We start from the raw sequence: 21182 nt of genomic DNA on the forward strand, positions 1-21182 counted from the left end.
AAGAGGCCTCACGCCTCAAGCTCCATCAAGGGAAGTGCTACCCAGGAGATGCTTCGGTCCTCCTCTCTGCAGAACTTTACCCTCATCCAACAGTATTTCCATCTTGTCTGGATTGTCAGTTTTTCTGCTGACATCCAGCTGTTTATCATCCCGAGATACCGATTTAAAGTCACCACTGCCTCTCTGGGATTGAGATGACATACGGACGACATCATTCTGCAAATCTCCTGATGATTTCTCAGCCACTTCATACAGATGCTAAAAAGAATGGAAGGGGCACTTGCTGCGAATACGGCAGCCTGACAAAGAGCATTTTCAAAGGCTTCAGTCCTTTCTCATTAAACAATACCAGGAAGGAATTGACTTCTCTATCCTTACCCAACTGACATGGTGCAGTAATTGTTTTCTGTGGCCCCAGAACCAACAGGTTGAAATGAAATCAAAAGAGTTTCTGGCTCAACAGAACTTCTTGACCATTAGAGCGGTTCCTCAGTGGGACAGGCTTCCTCGGGAGGTGGTGGGCTCTCCTTCCTTGGAGGTTTTTAAACAGAGGCTAGATGGCCATCTGGCAGCAATGAAGATCCTGTGAATTTAGGGGGAGGTATTTGTGAGTTTCCTGCATTGTGCAAGGGGCTGGAGTCACTAGATGACCCTGGAGGTCCCTTCCAGCTCTCTGATTCTATGACACGTGAACCCATTTGGGGGTGGAATTGATGTCAGGTTTCCACCTGGACTCTGGAAATATCAAGGGCAGCTGTGATAAGGAGGGCTTTTTGCCAATATAGTCCACAGTACAGTCTATAGGAGCTGAAGAGTTTTTTGCCAATATAGACTACAACTGAAACTTTTGTTTTTATTCCTCCCCCCCCGCCCCACTTCCAGAACTGCAATATTCTGGATATTTTTTGGACTCTTGGAACTGCAATCAAAATTAAAAAAAAAAACCTGGCAGTCTTCCAGCAGCGTTTGAAGTCAGCTTCCATTATATAGTGGTAAGAGGGATCCCTCTTTGAAAATTTATGGCTTTTGGAGCAAGACTTCTGATAAACTATGATCTTTAACAGCAGCTATTAAGCAAGAGATTTACATAATCAGCTTTAAAGAACTTTATCTTTGCAGAATGGCACTTGACTACTTTCCATGAAAATCTCAGCTTCAATAATAGAGTGAAAATACTAGGTGAAGCTCTTTTTTATATTATCTACTACATGGAATATATAATAGGTTATTTTCATTTTTACTTTCAGTCTTCTTCATCTTTAATTTTTTATCTTTGATGAAAGACATTTGTTTGAAGTGCTCAATATTCTGGCTGTAATGTGACAAAGTGAGAATTTTAAAAACCCAGTTTTGATAGACAAAAGGCTCAACCGAAAGACACAATTTGTTTTCATATGTTATTCAGGGGCCATACATGCCCACAGGGGCCCACAGGATGAATGTGGCCCCAGAAGGGCTCCTATCAGACCCACAAGCAATTTACTGTCTGCTTCCTTCTCCCTTCCTTCCTTCTGCATCTCAGCTTGCTTTGCCAGGCTATCTCAATTGCACAGCAGAGCTAGTGAGCCAAGTCTCTCTTCCTTCCATTAGCTGAGGCTCGTCCCCCTTTGTCCCCTTACTTTGCCCAGTTTCCTCAATCACAGGGATAAATACAAAACATCTTTAAGACCAACAAAGTTTTATTCAAGGTATGAACTTTTTGCCTTGCTACACAGTGTGTGTGTGTGTGTGTTTTGTTGGAACTGATATGCCAGGGCTCTCCAAGGGGCAGCTGGGTTTGCCTCCCCTTTATCACTATATTCATGCCCTCATGATCCAGTCTTTCTTAGTAGGAAAGCATATGAACTATTTAGATAAGGAATAACAAGCCAGAGTGGTGAATTAGGCTGAGTGTGTGTGTCCAGATCAAGTTCAAACAGCACATTTCCTTTAATTTTTTTTTCACATTTTCCTTTGATTGATTGTAGATTTTGAACTTAAGACTCCCCAGATAGTATGTTGATACTGACCAATATACATGGTTGTCTATCTATTCTTGCACTGCCTTGTAGTAGTTATTTCTCTGTGGAAGACAATAGTTTTGTAGACAAACACATAGCCAGAAAAAGAATATCCAGAGTATTCAAAGAAATATTCAATAATCTGAGGAAAGAAACCAGAAGAATATTCAAGAAGTGTGTCAAATGATATTGGCTGGATTATCATAAATTAATTTAAAATTATAAGAACACAAGAAATTATAAAAATCAAAGAGAAGCAAAAAAGATAATGACACACATTTAGAAAGGCATGATCTTCAGACTGAGAAGGCAGAACAAGAACTGAAATCCTGGATATGCAGATTAATAATTTGCGTTTACAGGGATCCTAGAGGATTTGGGGAGGTCTTTTGGAAAAAAGCTTTTGTGATTTACTTCAGAATTATTTGAAGGCAGAGGAAGACTTTCCTGATATTGACCAGATTTTTAGAGTGAATTGAAGATTTTCATTCAACTACTTCATTTTGCATTCAACTACTGGTTCGATTCACCTACAAGAAAACAAAACACACAATACTAAAGAACCAAAGGGAATCACCACTCAAGGTTGACGGAAAAGAAGTGCAGATCTTGCAGGATTTACCAACAAGTGTGTTAAAGGAAAGACTTTGACTCTTTGAGACTGATCTTACAAAATAAATAAATAAAATACTGTCGGAAAATACCATTTGCAATAGAGGTATTTTCACCAAAAGGAAGAAAAGTAATTGCAACAAACAAGCTAAGCAAATGGCTGAAGAACTGCAAGCAGAGGACTTACATAGAGGAACAGAAGGAGAATCTCCAAGCAATTCAAAGCAATCTGCTAGTAGTTCAAAGCAAAGTTCACAGACCAAAAACTCTGAAGAAGAAACAAGCATAGAAAAGGATGAGTTGGATGTGGCAACAATATCAGGGCAAAATGGATAAATTAAAAGTAGTGTCAATAAATATCAACGGACTAAATTATCCTTCAAAATGCATGAAAATCTTCAACCAACTGAAAAAACAAAACACTGATATATAATGCCTACCAGAAACTCATACAAAGAGTTTGCAGGGTAGAGCAGAATATGTCCGCTAAATAAAATATAAATTCACTAAATTAAAAAAACTGAACATATTTTAAATTAAAAAAAAATAGGCAAAGCATATCTTGCTTCTGCATACAATAAAAATGTAGAGTAACCATTTACATAAACAACCCACAATTAGAAGTATTAGAAGAATTAAGAGACTCAGATGGAAGATACCCAATTTTAAAAATGAGACCCAGAAGGCACGATAGCAAGAGCATATGCACCAAATGGGCCTAAAGTCAATTCTTTTGAAAATTTTTTTCTAAACTACACTAGATTTTCAAGATGAGGAAATAATGATTCTTGGAGATGTCAATGGAGTACCAGACCCAAAAAAAGACAGATCAAGAAATATTAAAGGTGGAAAATTACCTAAAAAATGTACTTCATTACATGGAAATGCTAGAAGACTCTTGGAGGACATGAATGCTCATACCTTGAATAAAACTTGGTTGGTCTTAAAAGTGCCACTGGACTCTAAATTTTATTCTGGTATTTCATACCAACATGACTACCTACCTGAATCTATGTTGGAGGATCAAACATTTAAACGGTAGAGACGTTACCTTCTTTTCAGACCGACATCAAACATATTCAAGAATAGACATGTGCTGGATATCAAAAAGTCTAACAATTACTTTAGAAAAAGTAGATTCAACCAAAGATATTTGCAGCAAAGCATAATCCAATAGAAGTAGTCTTGTAACGGAATAGAGGATCAAGACGAAAATGGAGATTAAATGATACTCTTTTAATACAAGAAGATGTAGTAAGTGTAAAAAAAACTGGAAGAGTTTTTAAAAATAAACACAGATGGGACATCTCCCGCTACAATTAGGGAAGCAAGTAAAACCTTTATTAGAGGAATTCACTAGCAGCTGCTGCTAAAAAAAGTGAGAAAGATTAGAATAAACTAAGATAACAAAAAAATTCAGAGATTGGAACAAGAACATAAAAACAATCCTAATAAAAACACTAGCAAAGATTAAACCAAAAAATGAATTTGATATGTTAGAAGAAGAGGTACAGAAAAAATTTAAAAACAAACAAACAAACAAAGATGTTTTGAACATCTGAATAAACCCGACAGATATCTGGCACAATAGCAATGCCCAGCTATTGTGACTAGGCAACAGAGGATGGGAAAGACCTCTGTCCGAGACCCTGGAGAGCTGCTGCCAGTCTGAGTAGACAGTACTGACTTTGCTATGCCAATGGTCTGATTCAGTAAAAGGCAGCTTCATGTATTCAACTGGGAGAGAGTCTGCATCATTACAGGAAGGGGTGGTGCCTGTCTCCATGGTATAAGGCAGCTTCATGTGTTCAACTAGGATAGAGCCCATATAACAGCAGGAAGAGGTGGAGCCAGTCTCCATGGAATAAGGCAGCTTCATGTGTTCGAGTAGGAGAGAGCCCGCATAATAGCAGGAAGGAGTGGAGCCTGTCTCCATAGAATAAGGCAGCTTCAGGTGCTTGACTAGGAGAGATATAATGGCAGGAAGGGGTGGAGCCTGTCTCCATGGTTAGGCAGTTGGGCTTATTATGTAACAAAGAAGGTTAGGGGTGACATCCACAGGCTAGCAGTAAAACAAGGCTAGCAGGAAGTACTTGCCATGTAGAGAGCAGAGTTTGGGCCCGAGGGGCCTAAGCCTCATTCACATAAGAAGAAAGGACATAATCACTTTTCTACCAAGTGAGAAGGAGAGAGAACCCGATGACGTCTGCTAAGAAAGATGAATGGAGACTTGGGAAGACCAGAGGTGGTGCTGAAGCTGGCAAGCTCGCTCCTCCTTTTCATTCACACGTATGCATTTGCTGTGAACCCCGGAATCATCCATGTCGACTCCAAACAAGGAGGAGATTACTGCTTCCTCTTCCCTTCACAGTGGTTAGCACCGAGTAACACAGCTGATGTCCAGTGGCTTGATCTTCAGCTGTCGACTCAGAAACTCACTTATTCGGCCATGTGTTGCCTTCCATCTTTTTTCGGGGAGGTCGACTCCGACGGCGGTGGATTCAGCACCAGAATTGCATCCGTGAGGGAGGGCAACTGCAATCTTTATGAAAATGCCAAACTCCAAGCAATCAACAGCACCCAAGGGCTGCTGACCCTGGGAGGAGATGCTCCACCTCTCACGACGGACCGGAGGTCTGGTTATGACTGGGGTCACTGTGAGGAGGTCACTCTCCCAGGGATTCTGATCAGCGATGAGGAGATTCTCTATTTGTTATTCAAGAACTTATTCGGGGACTTGCTGCACAAAACTGGGGCCATCTATCTGCTGTCGATGGCCATTGTGACCATAGGAAGCTACTGGGCAGGAAGCACAGAGAGGAAGAAAAAACAGTACATTGAAAGCCAGTACCAAATGGAAGATGACTCTAGCGAGATAACAATTGACAATTATGTCCACTTCACATGCACATGCACAGTTATGGCCGCCTTCTTGATTCTTGCTCTCTACTGCTTCTATGATTGCTTAGCGCACGTACTGACGGGAATTTTCTGCCTATACGCATCTTTCAGCCTATACAGCTGTTTGACACCATTGGCGAACCATCTCCCGTTCGGAAAACAAGCATTTTGTGTGCCATATTTTCACAGATGCCTAGAGATCAGAAAATTGCTTCTGGCGGGGATCTGTCTGTCCGTCAATGCAGCCTGGGTTATGTTCCGAAAGGATGAGAGCTGGAGCTGGGTTTTGCAAGACGTGTTGGGGATCGCCATCGGCATTTACATTCTGAGGACCGTCCACATGCCCACCTTGCAGGCCTGCAGCTTGTTTTTATTTGCGCACCTGATGACCAATGCACTCTGCATGTTTCTCAGCCCTTTCCTAACTAAAACGAGAAGGAGCGGCACAGACCTGATGGCTTTTGCACCCCCTGACGTGGAAGAGATCCCCTTTCTGTTGAAGGTGCCGACAATATCCTCAACATCAGATCTGGAAGGCAGCTCTTTTACCGCTCTAAGTCTCGGAGACATTGTTCTTCCGGGTTTGCTAGTTGCCTACTGCCACAGATTTGATGTTCAGGTTGAGTCTTCGGGCATTTACTTTCTAGCTTCGACTCTGGCCTACAGCTACGGATTGTTGGTGATGTTTGCGGTGGCAACGTTCTCAAAGGCAAGTCAGTCAACGCTTCCATACTTGGTGCCCTGTATACTCGTCACGAGCCTGGCTGTCGCTGCTTGTCGCAAGGAGGTGATTATGTTTTGGACAGGGGTAGGCTCTGCAGATAGCACATCTCAACCTTCCTCGCCAAGAGTCATCAGCTACCCAGACACCCCGTCAGATTCAGAGACACAGCTCTGTCAGCAAGGAAGGGAAAAACAAATCAACGTTCTGCTGGATGAGGAAGACCTTGACAGCGCCAACACATATGGAGAGGAGTGAGCTGAACTGAAGACACACTCCAAAGAGGTGACTAATTGATCAATGCTGATCAAACGCAAGATCATTAAACCTCATTTGGAAATTAAGTTGCATTAACTGGAAATTAAGTTGCATTACTTGGGAAATCAATTCACCTTACTGGGAAATGCAGTAACGTAGGGTTCCCATCACCCACTCACGTCAGCCACGTCCATCATGCTCTAATGCAACCGGTACCTCATGCAGATAAGCAGTGGAGATATACAGCAAAGACAGACTCGATAGAAAGACTGGGTTCACCAAAGGCAGCCTGTATTTTCTCCCATTTGTGTATAGCTGTCACTCACCCCGATGCAAAAAAATAAACCATTGGCCACTGTGTGACACAAAGTGTTGGACTGGATGGGCCATTGGCCTGATCCAACATGGCTTCTCTTACATTCTTATGATAAAAACACTGATAACTCGGTGTAGGTCTTAAAGTCTGGCATTCCTGGAGGGCTTAGTCTTCTCACCAAGCCTCTGATGTCTATCTCAAACTGCTGGACGTGATCATTTGTCATTTCAGAACTGGGAATTAATAGGCAAATGATGCTCAGCTATGCTTGTCTTTCCAAGTCTCCCAAAGCAGTTGTTTTACTGTTATGGCTAACTTATGAAGGCAGTACTTGAGTAGCTGAGGGTGAACAAGATGAAACTGAAACCATGCAAAATGGAGATATCATAGGCTGGAAATGGGCAGAGCTCTTGGGAGATGTGGGTTGGGGCAGATGTTTGGAGTGCTTTCTTCCCTCTTACCCCTTAGAGTATTTATTTACCCCTTAGAGTACTTAAAGCTTTTGTGGGCTGCTTTTCCGCTCCACTTGGAATGCCCGAAGCGATGAGCAATGACAACATGAAAACAAGCTTTGAAATACAAATTACTATATAAAAATGTGTAAAAACGACTAACAAGACATGTAAACGCATGGTGTCAAGTGGGTAGCCATGTTTGTCTGAAAGAAATACAGCGAAATTTGACTCTGATGGCACCTCAAAGACCCAAATGTTTTCCGCAGGGTGTAAGTTTCCACAACTTAAGTGGGTTTTGAGTCATGAAGGCTTATAACCCTGGGGAATTTTGTTGGTCTATAACAGGGGTGGCCAGACTGTGGCTTTATCACACACATTGTATGGCTCTAGAAGCCCCCAACCTCTGTGGGCAGCTTGGAGAAGACAATTCTCCCTTTAAATCACTTTTCTGAGCCAAGCCTGGAGAATGCATTTGAAGTTAAGGCTGCTTTCTTTCCACCTCTCCCCTCCCCATCTATTAGCCTGCCTGCCTTCCTTCCTGTCTACCCTCAACCAGCTGACATTTATTCTATGTGGCTCTTACCTTAAGCAAGTTTGGCCACTCCTTGTCTATAAAGTCTTACTGGACTCATAGCTTAATCGTTTTACTTACTGGACTCATAGCTTACTCATAAGTCTCTCTTATCTGGGAGAACTGGGTCTGATTCCCCATTCCTCCACATGCACCTGCTGGAATGGCCTTGGGTTAGCCATAGCTCTTGCAGAAGTTGTCCTTGAAAGGGCAGCAGCTGTGAGAGCCCTCCCTCTCCAGCCCCACCAAACTCACAGGGTGTCTGTTGTGGGGGGAGAAGATGTAGGAGATCGTAAGCCACTCTGAGTCTCTGATTCAGAGAGAAGGGCGGGGTATAAATCTGCAATTATTCTTCTTCTCACGTAAACTTACAGAGACACATGAACAGGAAAGAAAAGTCACTGGTAGTTAGTGAGGGAATGCTGAACAAAACAGAAAAGTTTTCACTAGCTGGTGGAAAACAACGATGGGGGGGACAAATCTCGCTGGGGAGGCAGTTACACAGGTTTGGTGCCATGACTGAGAAGGCACTGTCTTGCAGGGCGGTCCCACCCAAAGCAGAGTTTCCGATGATGGCTAGAATGACAGGGTAGGTTCATATGGGAGTGGTTAACAATAGCACTTTGAATTGAACCTGGAAACAAACTGGAACAAGAGTGGAGTTGAGTGATCCTGGAAGCAATGTAGATGGAAGAAGAGTGGAGCTATATAGTGCCTGACCCATGCCAACCAACATCCTGGCCACAGCATTCTATATAAACGGTAGCTTCTAGACAGTCTTAAAGGGCAGCCTGTATGAGATAGAACCTGAGTCAAAACAGCATACTCCTCTATGGAATTCTGTTGCTGTGGGAACTACTTGGTACAATTATATAGGTTCACTTGAAGAAATGCACTTAGGCAGCAGTCCCCAACCTTTTTGGCACCAGGGACCGGTTTTGTGGAAGAAATTTTTTTCCAGGGACTGGGGTGTGTGGCGGTTTGTGGATGGTTTTGGGATGATGCAATTGCGCACTTTATTTTTACTAGTTTGGTGTGGTGGTCAAATGTGCAGACTCTTATCTGGGAGAACCGGGTTTGATTCCGCACTCCTCCGCTTGCAGATGCCGGGATGGCCTTGGGTCAGCCACAGCTCTGGCAGGAGTTGTCCTTGAAAGGGCAGCTCCTGTGAGAGCTCTCTCAGCCCCGCCCACCTCACAGGGTGTCTGTTGTGGGGGAGGAAGGGAAAGGGGATTGTGAGCCACTCTGAGACTCTGAAATTCGGAGTGGAGGGCAGGATATAAATCCAATTTCTTCTTCTTCTTCTTATTATTATTACTACATTGTAACATATAATGAAATAATTGTACAACTCACGACCCAGTTGCTAACAGGCCACGGACCGGTACCAGTCCACAGACTGGGGGTTGGGGAACCCCTGCACTTAGGGATAAGTATATCTGAATAAAACAACTCTTTTCCACGCCACCATTTTCTCCCTTTTGCTATTTCTTCGGTGCAACCCTCTTCTCTTGCATTTCACTTACCTTTAAAGCCCTTCTCATCTTAGGACCCACATATCAGAAAGACCATATCTCCCCATAGGAATCCACAAGATGCATTTGTCCAGCCCAGCAACGCCCCCTCCCTCAAGGAAAAACATACCGTGGTGCTTGTGCGGCCAGACCTTTTCAATTGCTACATCCGCCTTGCCTAAGAGATTCCTGGAATAAGCTCAGAAGGCTTCACCCTCCCAGATTTTCAGAAGGCACACAGGGCTGCCTTATTTGACCTTTTGTTGAGGCAAGAGACTGAACCTAATTGATAAGGGCTGAAAAGAGTCAAACTGACATATATGAAGAAGAAGAGTTGGTTTTTATAACCTGCTTTTCTCTACCTAAAGGAGCGCCTTACGACCACCTTCCATGCCTCTCCCCACAACAAATACCTTTTCAGGCAGGTGGGGCTGAGAGAACGCGGAGAGAACCGCGACTGGTCTAAGGTCACTCAGCGGGCTTCATGTGGAGGAGCGGGGAAATCAAACCCGGCTCTCCAGATTAGAGTCTGTTGCTCTTAACCACTATGCCACGCCGGCTCTTAGTTTAATTTAAGGCTATAAGGTAAAATGTACTTGTTACGATATGGAATTTGTTGTGCAAACCCTTTAATGGCTTTGGGAGCCGACCTGACCAGAAGAACTGGGGACTGATTTGTTTATATCATAAAATTTATAACCCTCCTGTCTGCTCTTATCAGGGCCACCGCAACAGCTTACAGATTAAAAACATCTTTTTTAAAAAAAACATTACAACCGAAGCAAGAATATGCATGTACACAAGGCCAGCTCACCCACTAGGCAAACTACATGGTTGCCTGGAGCGCCAAATTGGGCTCTCCCCCCTCCGGGGCCCATGAGAATCACCTAGTTTGTCTGCCTCTCCCCTACCACCACCGCCGGCCCTCTTCCTTCTGCTCCGCACCCCCCCCCCCATTGGAGCACGTTGCACCGAGGCTGAGTCCTACCGGCTTCGATGCAGCCAGCATCTGATCCTTCTTTGAAGAGCGTGCTGGAGGAGGTTCCGCTCCCCCTCACTTCCAGTTCCGGAAAGGAGGGGGGGGGGAGAAGCCTCCTCCCCACAGTTCACCCTCCAAAGGATTAGATGCTGGCTGCATCGAAGCCGGTAGGACCCAGCCTCGGCGCGACGCGCTCTGATGGGGGGGGGGGTCAACAGAGCTCCCTAGACCTGGTGCTGCATATACAAAAAACTTGAAGCAGCAAATACAAAATACGGCAGGAAGGAGGGAATCACTGAAGGCATGCCGGACAAGAGTCTTCACTCCCCTGGTTGAACATAAGAACATAAGAGAAGCCATGTTAGATCAGGCCAATGGCCCATCCAGTCCAACATTCTGTGTCACACAGTGGCAAAAAATTTTATATATACACACACACTGTGGCTAATAGCCACTGATGGACCTGTGCTCCATATTTTTATCTAAACCCCTCTTGAAGGTGGCTATACTTGTGGCCGCCACCACCTCCTGTGGCAGTGAATTCCACATGTTAATCACCCTTTGGGTGAAGGCAGCAACAGAAGGGAACAGGAGAGTCTCCTTGAGGAGAGAATTCCAGAGTTTTGGTGTCATGACCGCGAGGGCGCTCTCCCAGGTTCTGCCACCCCGCCCCCTCCAATCTCAGAAGGCAGGGGTATCCAAAGCAGGGCCTCTGAAGACGACCACAAACTATATCAGAGTCACTACTATTGTTGCTACTTGTTATGCATCCAAAAGAGCAAGTGTGCAATTTCAGGCTATGAACTTCAAGCAGCGGAGAGGGACTATTTGTCTTCAGTGCTTGCTGGGAAATCCAAAGAGGAAGCAAGAAAATATTGGGAGAAGTTATATGTCTGGCTAGATACTTAAAACTGTTTTAACGATGAATGGTGGTAAATACTCGTCAAATTATTTGATTGGAATTTAAACCAAACATGAACTAAATTGACAATTTAAAAGGGAACTTACAATATAACTTTATACGACTAATGTGATAAGAGGCTAAATGTGTAATAATAATGACGTGATGGAACTCTCTTATAATTGATGACGTAGTGGTATGCAGAATGTTTTTTATACTTTCTGAACAGGTGTTTTATTACTTTTCTATATCCACTTTCCCTTTTTTCATTTGGAAAAACAAAAATCTTTCAAACGCAAAAAAAGCCCTGCTGAGAAGCAAGCAAAAGGATTTTCAGAAGGAGGCATGATATTCACAGCCAGGTCAAAGGCCACATTCCAGTGTGAAATTTTGAAATCTACAGTTAACTGCAGGAGAGTTTCTTACCGCTTCCCGTACCTTGTTGATAACCAGTGACATGGCTGAGCAGAGCAATGCGTTATAAAAGCCTAAGTATGGAGTCTTCTGCCAGTGGAAGCAACTTGCTCCCGGAGGAAGGCTCCACACTGCTGAACAGGGTTGCACAGGGGTGGCCAAACTTCCTTAATGCAAGAGCCACAGAGAATAAATGTCAGATGTTTGACAGCCGCAAGACAGATGTCAGATATATGAAGGAGGGAGGGAGGGAGGGGGGAAAGCAAATATAAGGGGGAGGGAGAGATGGAAAGAAAGCAACTTTAATTTTAAATGTATTCTCCAAGCTGCCAGCAGGCTTGGCAAAGTGATTTAAAGAGACAAATGCCTTCTCCGAGCCTGCTGATTTGGGAGGAGGGGGAAGCGCTTCGAGAGCTGAACAGCATGTATGAAAGAGCCTCAGTCTATGGCCACCTCTGCTCTATGCTTCAAGTGTGCTGAGTGGTAGTTCCCATGCATGCAGACTTGTCCAAATGCTTGATTAAACTACAAATTGGACTTGCGTGATGTTTTTCTACCCACCTCTACGAAAGCTCAGCATTTAAAGCTGCAAGCGGCAACTAAAGTTATAGTTGATTCCTGCGGTTTGTCGGAAACAAAGCTAAATGGAACAACTGTGCACATTATGCACTTCCAATTTAGCGAAGGGGATGATGAATGTGAACCTCAGGAGCCCTGGTTTCCAAGCGCAACCCGGAATCAATATGGTTTGATTTAGAATGAATGGCTTACTTTCTCCACTCATTCACATTAGAATAAAAATGAGTTTCTAGGACTGGCCTGGGAACAAAGATGACTGCAAGACAACTGGCGTTCAAAGTCTTACATAACGGAATGATTGTGAAGGTTTCAATATGGCCCTTGTTAGAAACAGATTTATTTCGAGCATCCAAGTTAAATTTAAAGAAATTTTAACATTAGGCAAAGGTTTATATGGTTGCTGATCGTCTACGAGGGAGTCAGCAAAGGAAACAGCTAACTTTGACCAAGCTGACATTGAGCCCGTATGTGTAGCATCAATAGTGTAGCGTTCCCATACCACCAAACTTACAGCATGTATCACCAATCCTAGCCAGCCTCACCCACCACCCACTCTTTTCATTTTGTTACTCAGAGCAGGGCCTGTCTCATCTAGCAGGCAAATATCGATGGATTTCCCAAATCAAACTGGAAATCAATGGGTTTGTCTTACTCTAGTTCTACATTTGATTCCTGGGTCTGTATCCAAACTGTGTTTACGTGTGTATCTCTCTCTCTCGTAGACAAGTCAGAACTTATGGACACGGCATCTAAGGCACCACAGCTCTCACTTTCGTTATGTTTTTGAGTCACAATGGAGCAAATAAGCTTCCTGGTACATCACCAACTGAAAGGGCGGCCCTTGTCAAAAAGGTCGTCCAACCCAACCCGAGTTAAATGCCTTTTGCCAAGAGGGCAGCAAATACGAGTTACAAAATATTAGGGTGCACCTCAATCTGGTAGGTTGCCACTACTCCTATCTCTCCAGTCAGGAGCCAAAGGACTAACTCCTGACTTTCCCAGAACTGACTAGGAAGTCTTCCTTGCAAGGTAGACCCACAGTAGGAATTCCCCAAAAGTTAAGTACTGCAGTAGGTGGACTGCCACTCTAGGCACCGGATTCAGATTGCAAGCTGTGAAGACATATATATATGAAGCTGCTTTCTACTGAATCAGACCCTTTGTCCATTAAAGTCAGTATTGTCTTCTCAGACTGGCAGCGGCTCTCCCAGGGTCTCAAGCTGAGGATTTTCATGCCTACTTGCCTGGACCCTTTTTGGAGATGCCAGGGATTGAACCTGAGACCTTCTGCTTCCCAAGCAGATGCTCTACCACTGAGCCACCAGACCAGTGACCAGGGTATATGTGTCCATCTGTCTGTCCAGCCATTCATCTTCATCTTCATCATTATCATTATGGTGCAAAGAATACTTTAAACAAGAACAGTTACTGTGTGAGGAGAAAAATGACATCTAAAAATCCAGAGGCTAACTAAATTGCTGTAAAACATTGGTTCAACAGTTACGAGATGTTACCCATTCTTAGTTGCAGGTTCCAAAGCAACTCTCTCCAGAGCCAACAAAACCAGTGCTAGTTAGCTTCAACAAACCAAAATCTGCAATGGCCAAAATGAGCCAGGGCACGCCAGCATGTCTTGGTAACACGTAGACGCCTTCCCAGGCTGCAGAACAGGTTTGAGGATGATTTCTTTATTGCTAAAGGTCCCAAGTGTTGCTAGGCCTTTGCACCAATCAGGGCCCTCAGAAATTACCTACAGCCAAATGACTGGATGGCCTAATGGTTCCTCTAGCCATGTGAGAAAGGAGATGGGTCTGTCCGCAGCCAGCTCAAACTGGTTTCCCACAGGTGCTGAATTGGACGGAATGTTAATGGAGAGACAGTACCAGGAGGTGATTCTAGCACAGCTATCTTATCTCCCCGTTGCGAGGTCAGTGTGTTCTCTTCCCAGCAAGGCAGTTTGAATCTCTGATTTAAAAAAAACACCCCTGAAGCAGATCACAAAAGCCTAAACCAAACTTTTTAATCAGAACTCCATACTGAATGAACCAACAACACATGACAGCCCTACCCCCACGAGCGTTCCTAATCTTATAGAAATTCCTCACCAGTGGAGTTATACATTTATACACCAAACTGTAACAAACTCACAAAGAACGGCAATTTAGACACAAGCGGGTCATACCCTCCCAAAAATTTAAATGTGACTGCAGTGGAAGACAGCATGGTGTAGCAGTTAAAAGTATTGGATTAGGATCTGGGGAACCCAGATTTGAACCTCCGCTTTGACATGGAAGCTTACTGGGAGACCCTGAGCAAGTCACATGCTTTCAGCCTGACCCACTCACAGGGCTGTTGTAAGGATAAAATGAAGGAGAGGATAATGATGTAAGTCAATTTGAGTCCCCAGTGGGGATAGAAGTGGAATAATAAAACTGGTGGTTAATAGTTCCTTAGCTGAATCAATGGTACCCCTAATTCACTTTGCTTCAGAGATATCCATGGTTCTGTGGCAGGAACAAAGGATCTTAATGCAAGAACATTCAATGATAGTTTTCAGAACAAACAACCTACCAAATATGTTTGTAGAATGTCCTTTCCTAGCAATGGGTTTCAGTTCATTATGTCCCCATCCGTATTGTCGGTAATTTTCCCAGGCATGTTTCATCATCTAGGGAACAGAAAACAAACAAAAGTTGGGATCGTTCAACAGATTACCAGTGCTGTGTGTCCTCCATCAACGTTTTCAATTCAACACCCAGCCTAAAAGACTTATGTCTGCACAGGTGAGCAATACGATGTCAGCTTTCTGGCTACTGAGACGGATCTTGAAAGTGTAGAAGTGTTTCAAATACATATGAATACCATCTTGCAAAATATTCTAGGCTGTCCGAGCAAATAACTGTGCTTTTAATAGGGAAAGAGGATGAGCGGTAGTTAATTTAAAAGACTATCCCAGCAGGTGGGCAGAGGAAGCACATCGAGTGGCAGAAACACCTGTGTGGATCATTTCTCACATTTAATCCAAAATATAGGTAGTTTCCCCTTTTCATATCAGTCTTTTTTGTACCTTCTGTCTGATGGGAGGGACGATGGCTCGGTGGTAGAGCATCTGCCAATCCCTGGCATCTCCAATTAAAAATAGGTGCAAAAACGCTCAGCTTGAGACCCTGGAGAGCCCACTGCCAGTCTGAGTAGGCAATACTGACTCAGATGGACTGAGCGTCTGATTCAGTATATGGTCATATGTTAATTTTGGCTCAAACTGTAATGAACAAATGCACTCACAGACAATGCTCCCTCTAAGCTGTGGAATCTTGGGAGCAAAAATTCTACTTACTGAGCTACTGGCATTAAAGTTGTGAGCTGCTGCATCAATTAGTTCGCTCTGGAGCCATCCTTCCCAAACGAAGGCAAAAAATATTTGACCTGGAGGCTGAAAAACTGTGAGCTAGCTCACACTCAGAGGGAACACTGCTCGCAGATCAAAGCTGCATGCCACAAGAAGGCTGATGCAATAATAAGAGCATACAGAAAATAATTAAAACTATAATAAAGGAATTTCAGGCAGATGAAGCCAAGCCGTTATTGCGATATCTCTCACCAAATATTTAAAAAGCCTTGTTTTATCCCAAAAGCTTCTCCAGTTCAATTTTATATTGTACAGTATCACAACACATCCACAACACAACAGACTGGTAGAAAAAATGTCACACGGCTGAAAAGAGAAAGAGGCAATTAACAAGCCAATCCACCCACAACTGTCATCTTGACTGCTGACTATATACTCTGCTGAAATCAGCAGGAATTCACTTGAGTTTCCCTGTGCAAGTTTGCTTTCATGGCTAGTCCATCAACATTTTCAGATACCTACACTATCAAGCCATTTAAAAAAAAAAATCAAGGAGTTCAGAATTTATATATCCTTCTATATTTCCTTGTGACATATTTTGAATACAAGCAACAGCAAAGACGACACAAGGGAGATTCCTGTAGATACGGCAGCAATCGATATTTTTCTCTGTTGTGCAGATTCCAGACCCCTTTTTAATTTTCAGGGCAACGGGCTGCTACACTTTATTTAGTGCGTATGACATTGTATAAATCAGACTGCTGACCTATCGCCACCACATGGGGCACTAAATAATCTGGAGACGACCACAAATTCTTGTGAGAAGGGAGATGCTCGCAGTTTCCTCTCTCTCTTTTATAAAAACAGGAAAAACATTATCCCAAAATAAAAATAAATTAACTGCAATCATTAACCATCCGAATTAGGGGAGGCCTTTGGTTCAGTTTGACCATTGCATAACCCCAGGACTTGAATTCAGCAGAAGCTCACAGGAGTGCAGCTCCTGAACCTTTCTGAGGGCTCCCCTTCCTTCTCCCCACCTACCTTGTCCATTGAATAGGTGCAGCTGCATAACAATCCCTGGATTAGGAGAGCGGGCAGCCAGCCAGCCACCAGGAGCTTTGCCACACGCCCAGCAGCCCTCATTAACCCCTGGAGAAGCCCACACCCCCCTTTCTCCACTTCTTATGTGATTTGGGGTGGCAGGTGGCTTGCTGGCCTTTCGACTGTGGGGGTGTGTGTGTGGAATTTCTAGCCAGCCCAAGCAGGCCTCGCTCACCCGGGGCTCTCCTTTCTTGGGTTGGGTTGCTTTTGGCTGGTGGGGGGTGGCATATGCTAATGAGTTATGCTAATGAGCTCCACCATCTGTTTTTCCACAAAACAACCCCTGCATAACCCATTTATTGATAAGGTAATGCCACTGAACATAACCCATTTATTGATAAGGTAATGCCACTGAACACCAAACACAAATTGAACAAACTGGATGGTTCCAGAAGAGAAACTTCAAGGCAGGAGATAAAATGAACCAGTTGTAACAGACAGAAATGGAGAAAGGGGGCTGGGTTTAGCAATGTTGCTTAGTATCCTACCACTCTGCTCAGCCAAGTTTAAAACCTTCTTCCAACGGAAGAGGCCCTACAATCTTGGCTTAGCACAGAGGAAGAATTCAAATTGTTGCACCTACAGAAGTGACATAATTTGGCAACAGACAGTAGAGGGGGAATCAAGTCATCTTGGTAGTAGACTGAATACAGACAGTAAAGGAAGAGTCAAATCCTCTGTCTAATACAACGATCATACAACAATCGCAGATTCAGACGGGCCAACCACATGCTGCGTATGACCTTCTGTTACTATCGGATTATCGTATACATAGTTCTGAAACGGGCCATAGTGCGGCTCAAAAAATCCACACAATGGAGCAAGGCTTGGGGGATTTCTCTACAAATCTGCAGGAAACCTCAAGTCTGCAGAGAAATCAGAAATCTCAATAAAATACAATGGAGGATTAAAATCCCCTAAAATAATAGAAATAGTACACACAAATTGCTTACTCACTAAGACTAGGTTCTGAGATTCAGTGGCCATACTGGGGGGGGGGGGCTCACTAAGCAACCCCAACAACATTTTTAATTTAAACAAATATAACAATATTAAACCAATCCATTAACAGTTGTTACATTAAAACAAACCATTCCATCCTTAACGACTAGAGCCTACCCCCACTCGAACAGAACTAAAAGAACTCGAAACGACACAACAATATTTCTGAGCTTTCCACCCCTTTGTTTCGTTGACCAAAAGAAATGGGTATGGGGTAAATTGGGAGGCCAGAACGGTCCTGGAAAGGGCCCTGCTCTCTCCCCAGCGGAGGAAGGACTTGCGCAGGTCAGGTGACAACTTCTGGGGGACTCACTGACTCAACCGGTCCCAGCGACAGCTGCTGGACAATTCACCACTGTTCGTCTTGCACAAGTCGACCAGGCCGACAGGAGGCCGCCTCTCAACTTGCCTGAGCAACTTGCTACTTGCACAACTTTCACAGCTTAGCCGGACTTTCCCTCAGGAAGAGAAGGAGGGAAAGTTGGGAGGGGGTGGGCAGATAAAGGTAGGTAGGTTGGTTGGTGGGAAGGAGAGATGAAAGCTGGAAAAGGGAGAGGCTCTGAGCGCTGCCAGTGAGGAGAAGCAGGTACAGGGGATAATAAGAACCCTCCACAAGTCTCTGTGAGTTTCCCCGCTTAATACAGAATAAACCTGCGGTCAACAAGACATTAGGCTAAATATACAGCCACCTGATAGAAATCTTGAATTTAGGGAGTTAGAGCCACTGGATTTCTACATACTGGAGAGTTGCCTCAAGCAGAATTGCTGTCATATAGTCTGAGTCCAGTGGCACCTTTAAGATCAACATGGCTACCCACCTGAATCAGTCATCCGGCTTGTATGACAGTGTCACAAGCAGGGGACCAAGGAGGGCCTCTACTGGTTGCCACCACTCTGGTACTGGTCAGTCTGGGAGGGCCCGGAGCACCTACCCAACCCCCCGTGTCTTCCTTCTCAACAAGCGCTTTTTATCTGCGATCAAGGAGGCATGCAGACCCAGGAAGTATAACAATAATAAGTTTATTTTAAGTGCTCGAAACAAGAAATGGTTTTAATTTTTAGTGCAGCAAAAGTCGGGGGCGGGGGGAACCAGTAAAGGTGGTGCAGAGAAAATAAAAGCCCAGACGCGACTAACCATATTTTCTAGGCTTCCCAATCCCCAGGTCCCAGCAGGGGATCCCCTGTTTTTACAGGCTTCCCCCCACCCTCAGCCAGCTGGCTGGCAGGGGAAGCCCCGCCCCCACAGTCACCACGTACCTTTAGAGCTCTGGCAGGTTTAGAAACCTGCAAACAGGTCCGTTTTTAAAATGTGTGCTTTTAAAGCTGAGCAGGAAACAGGAAGCGCTTCATGGGAAAAGGTCAGTAACAGTTTTGTCAGATAACAGCCCCTCCCTTTGTTTTGTGCAGGAACAAGACCCAATAAGTGTTTGTGTGTGAGAGAGAGGGAGGGGGAGGGAAATGTCTACTGGGCACTCTATTATTCCCTATGAAGAATGATTCCCATAGGGAATAATGGGGAATTGATCCGCGGGTATCGGGGGGTCTGGGGAGACTGGTTTTTTTGAGGTAGAGGCACCATTTTCAGAATAACATCCAGTGCCTCTCCCCAAAGTACCCCCCCATGTTTCAAAATGATTGGACCAATTTTATGATCCCCAAAAGAAGGTGCCCCTATCTTTCATTATTTCCTATGAAAGAGAGGCATTTAAAAAGGTGTGCTGCCCCTTTAAATGTGATGGCCAGAACTCCCTTGGAGTTCAATTATGCTCGTCACACCCTTGTTCCTGGCTCCACCCCCAATGTCTCCTGGCTCCACCCCCAAAGTCCCCAGATATTTCTTGAATTGGACTTGGCAACCCTAATATTTTCCCTTCCTCTGATTTCAACTGACATCACTTTTTTGGATGAGAGAGCCCTCCTAGCTGCAGCCTTCTCTCCAGCCCAGCCTTTCCAGAGAGAACACTTCCCCCTTTCTAGCTTGGCCTTTTATTTCCTTCCTTCCAGGTTCCACCCCTCTGGTCTCCACTGGGCAAGTTTCCCTCCAAAACTGTTGCCCACCCAGTCAGAGGGACAGAAGGGATCCTGGGAAATGTAGGCCCTGTAGTTACTCCGATACAGGCTTCCCTGGAGCCTGCAGGCCTCACTAGACCTAGGATCATGACAGACCGTTAAACGTTTTATGAACCAGCACTTCCTACCCCTCTTACCATTCAGATGGCAGAACAAAGCACCAATGTTTATAGAGGCTTTATTTGGTCTGAATTGTTACGATACTATGGGGTTCTGGTTTTAATTTGAAGTCTAATGGCTGATTCAAGTTTTAAAATCTGTTTGACGTCGGTTTGTATTTGGAAAGTGCTTTGAGCATCGCAAGGGAAAAAAAGATATATAATATGTTAAACAAATAAAGCAAACAAATCACATAGTCTCAGAAACGACTTGTGTGGATTTTGAAATACTTGCAATATTAAAAAAAAAAGCGCCGATCTTAAATCAGAGGGCTTAATCCAGGGAAAATGAAGTACAGATGGACAAGTTTTAGTTATTGCGTCAAATGCATCGATGCCCCCCTATCTGCGCGCTGCATATTTTTCCAATTACAGCTAGATAAAGCAAGTGCTGAAGAGGAGGTGCCTGGTTAAGTGAACACAGACCGTTCTGTGCTTGCAAGAACGCTTCTGCTGCCATGGCCTGCACAGATGCCGGCTGGCTGTAGGGCTGCTTTAAGACTGTGAAGGCCACAACGCCTGCAGCGAGAGAAGAGGTGACTCCGAATTTACCTCTCCTGTTGTTTTCATGATTCCTTCGCGGGGGCTGGAATTAAGCGCTCCGTGCCTTCTCACCACAGGGCTGGCACGTTTCTCATGGTTTGCTCTTGCTTTTGCCACCCCCCCCAAAAAAGAGGCAAAGATGCACAGCACAACAACTCAGAATTTAGAACATGCCCGAGGTGGGGGTAGGCACTGCTGCCAAACAGAATGAGACAACCAGAAAACACCAGATATCTCCCTTGTTCAATGAAATAATGTACTTAATTACACTAACACATGAAAAATACACAAAACACTAGCAATACTTATGGGAAAAAGTAAAAACGTTATAACACACACAATGTTGCCAATAAATATAATGGTCAGAATAACATAAATCAAACCACCATGTTCCAGTAGAGTTCCAGGCTTCCAAAGGATATGTAAAGAATGTTCAACACTCAACAGTATGAACGTAAATTCTCCAAATGTGCATAAAGTACCGTATTTTTCGGACCATAAGACGCACTTCCCCCCCAAAAAAAGTGGGGGGAAAAGTGTGTGCTTCTTATGGTCCGAAGGTACGTACCTTCGGGGGGGGGGGATCTGCTGCCTCTTCCTCCGATCCAGCGCTTCCCCCGCGCCTGCCTGCCTGGCTCCATCTTCTTCAAGCAAGCGCTGGGATCGCTCCACGTGGCCCCACCGCAAACCCAGCGCTTCGAAAGCTCCAGCTGCGGAGGGGGCAGCGTGCTTCCC

At 44.4% G+C, this 21182-nt stretch overlaps 1 protein-coding gene across 1 annotated transcript in view; it reads right to left on the reverse strand.

Annotated features, from left to right (window-relative positions):
- The window catches only part of MAN1A2 (mannosidase alpha class 1A member 2), a 106934-nt gene that overhangs the window by 47899 nt on the left and 37853 nt on the right, over positions 1 to 21182 (reverse strand). Inside the window, exon 3 of the mRNA XM_060236321.1 lies at positions 14793 to 14889. Coding sequence (XP_060092304.1) covers positions 14793 to 14889 — 97 coding nt within the window. The remainder of the gene's footprint in view (positions 1 to 14792; positions 14890 to 21182) is intronic.

The sequence above is a fragment of the Heteronotia binoei genome, chromosome 4 (assembly GCF_032191835.1).
Source record: "Heteronotia binoei isolate CCM8104 ecotype False Entrance Well chromosome 4, APGP_CSIRO_Hbin_v1, whole genome shotgun sequence".
NCBI classification, from domain to species: domain Eukaryota; kingdom Metazoa; phylum Chordata; class Lepidosauria; order Squamata; family Gekkonidae; genus Heteronotia; species Heteronotia binoei.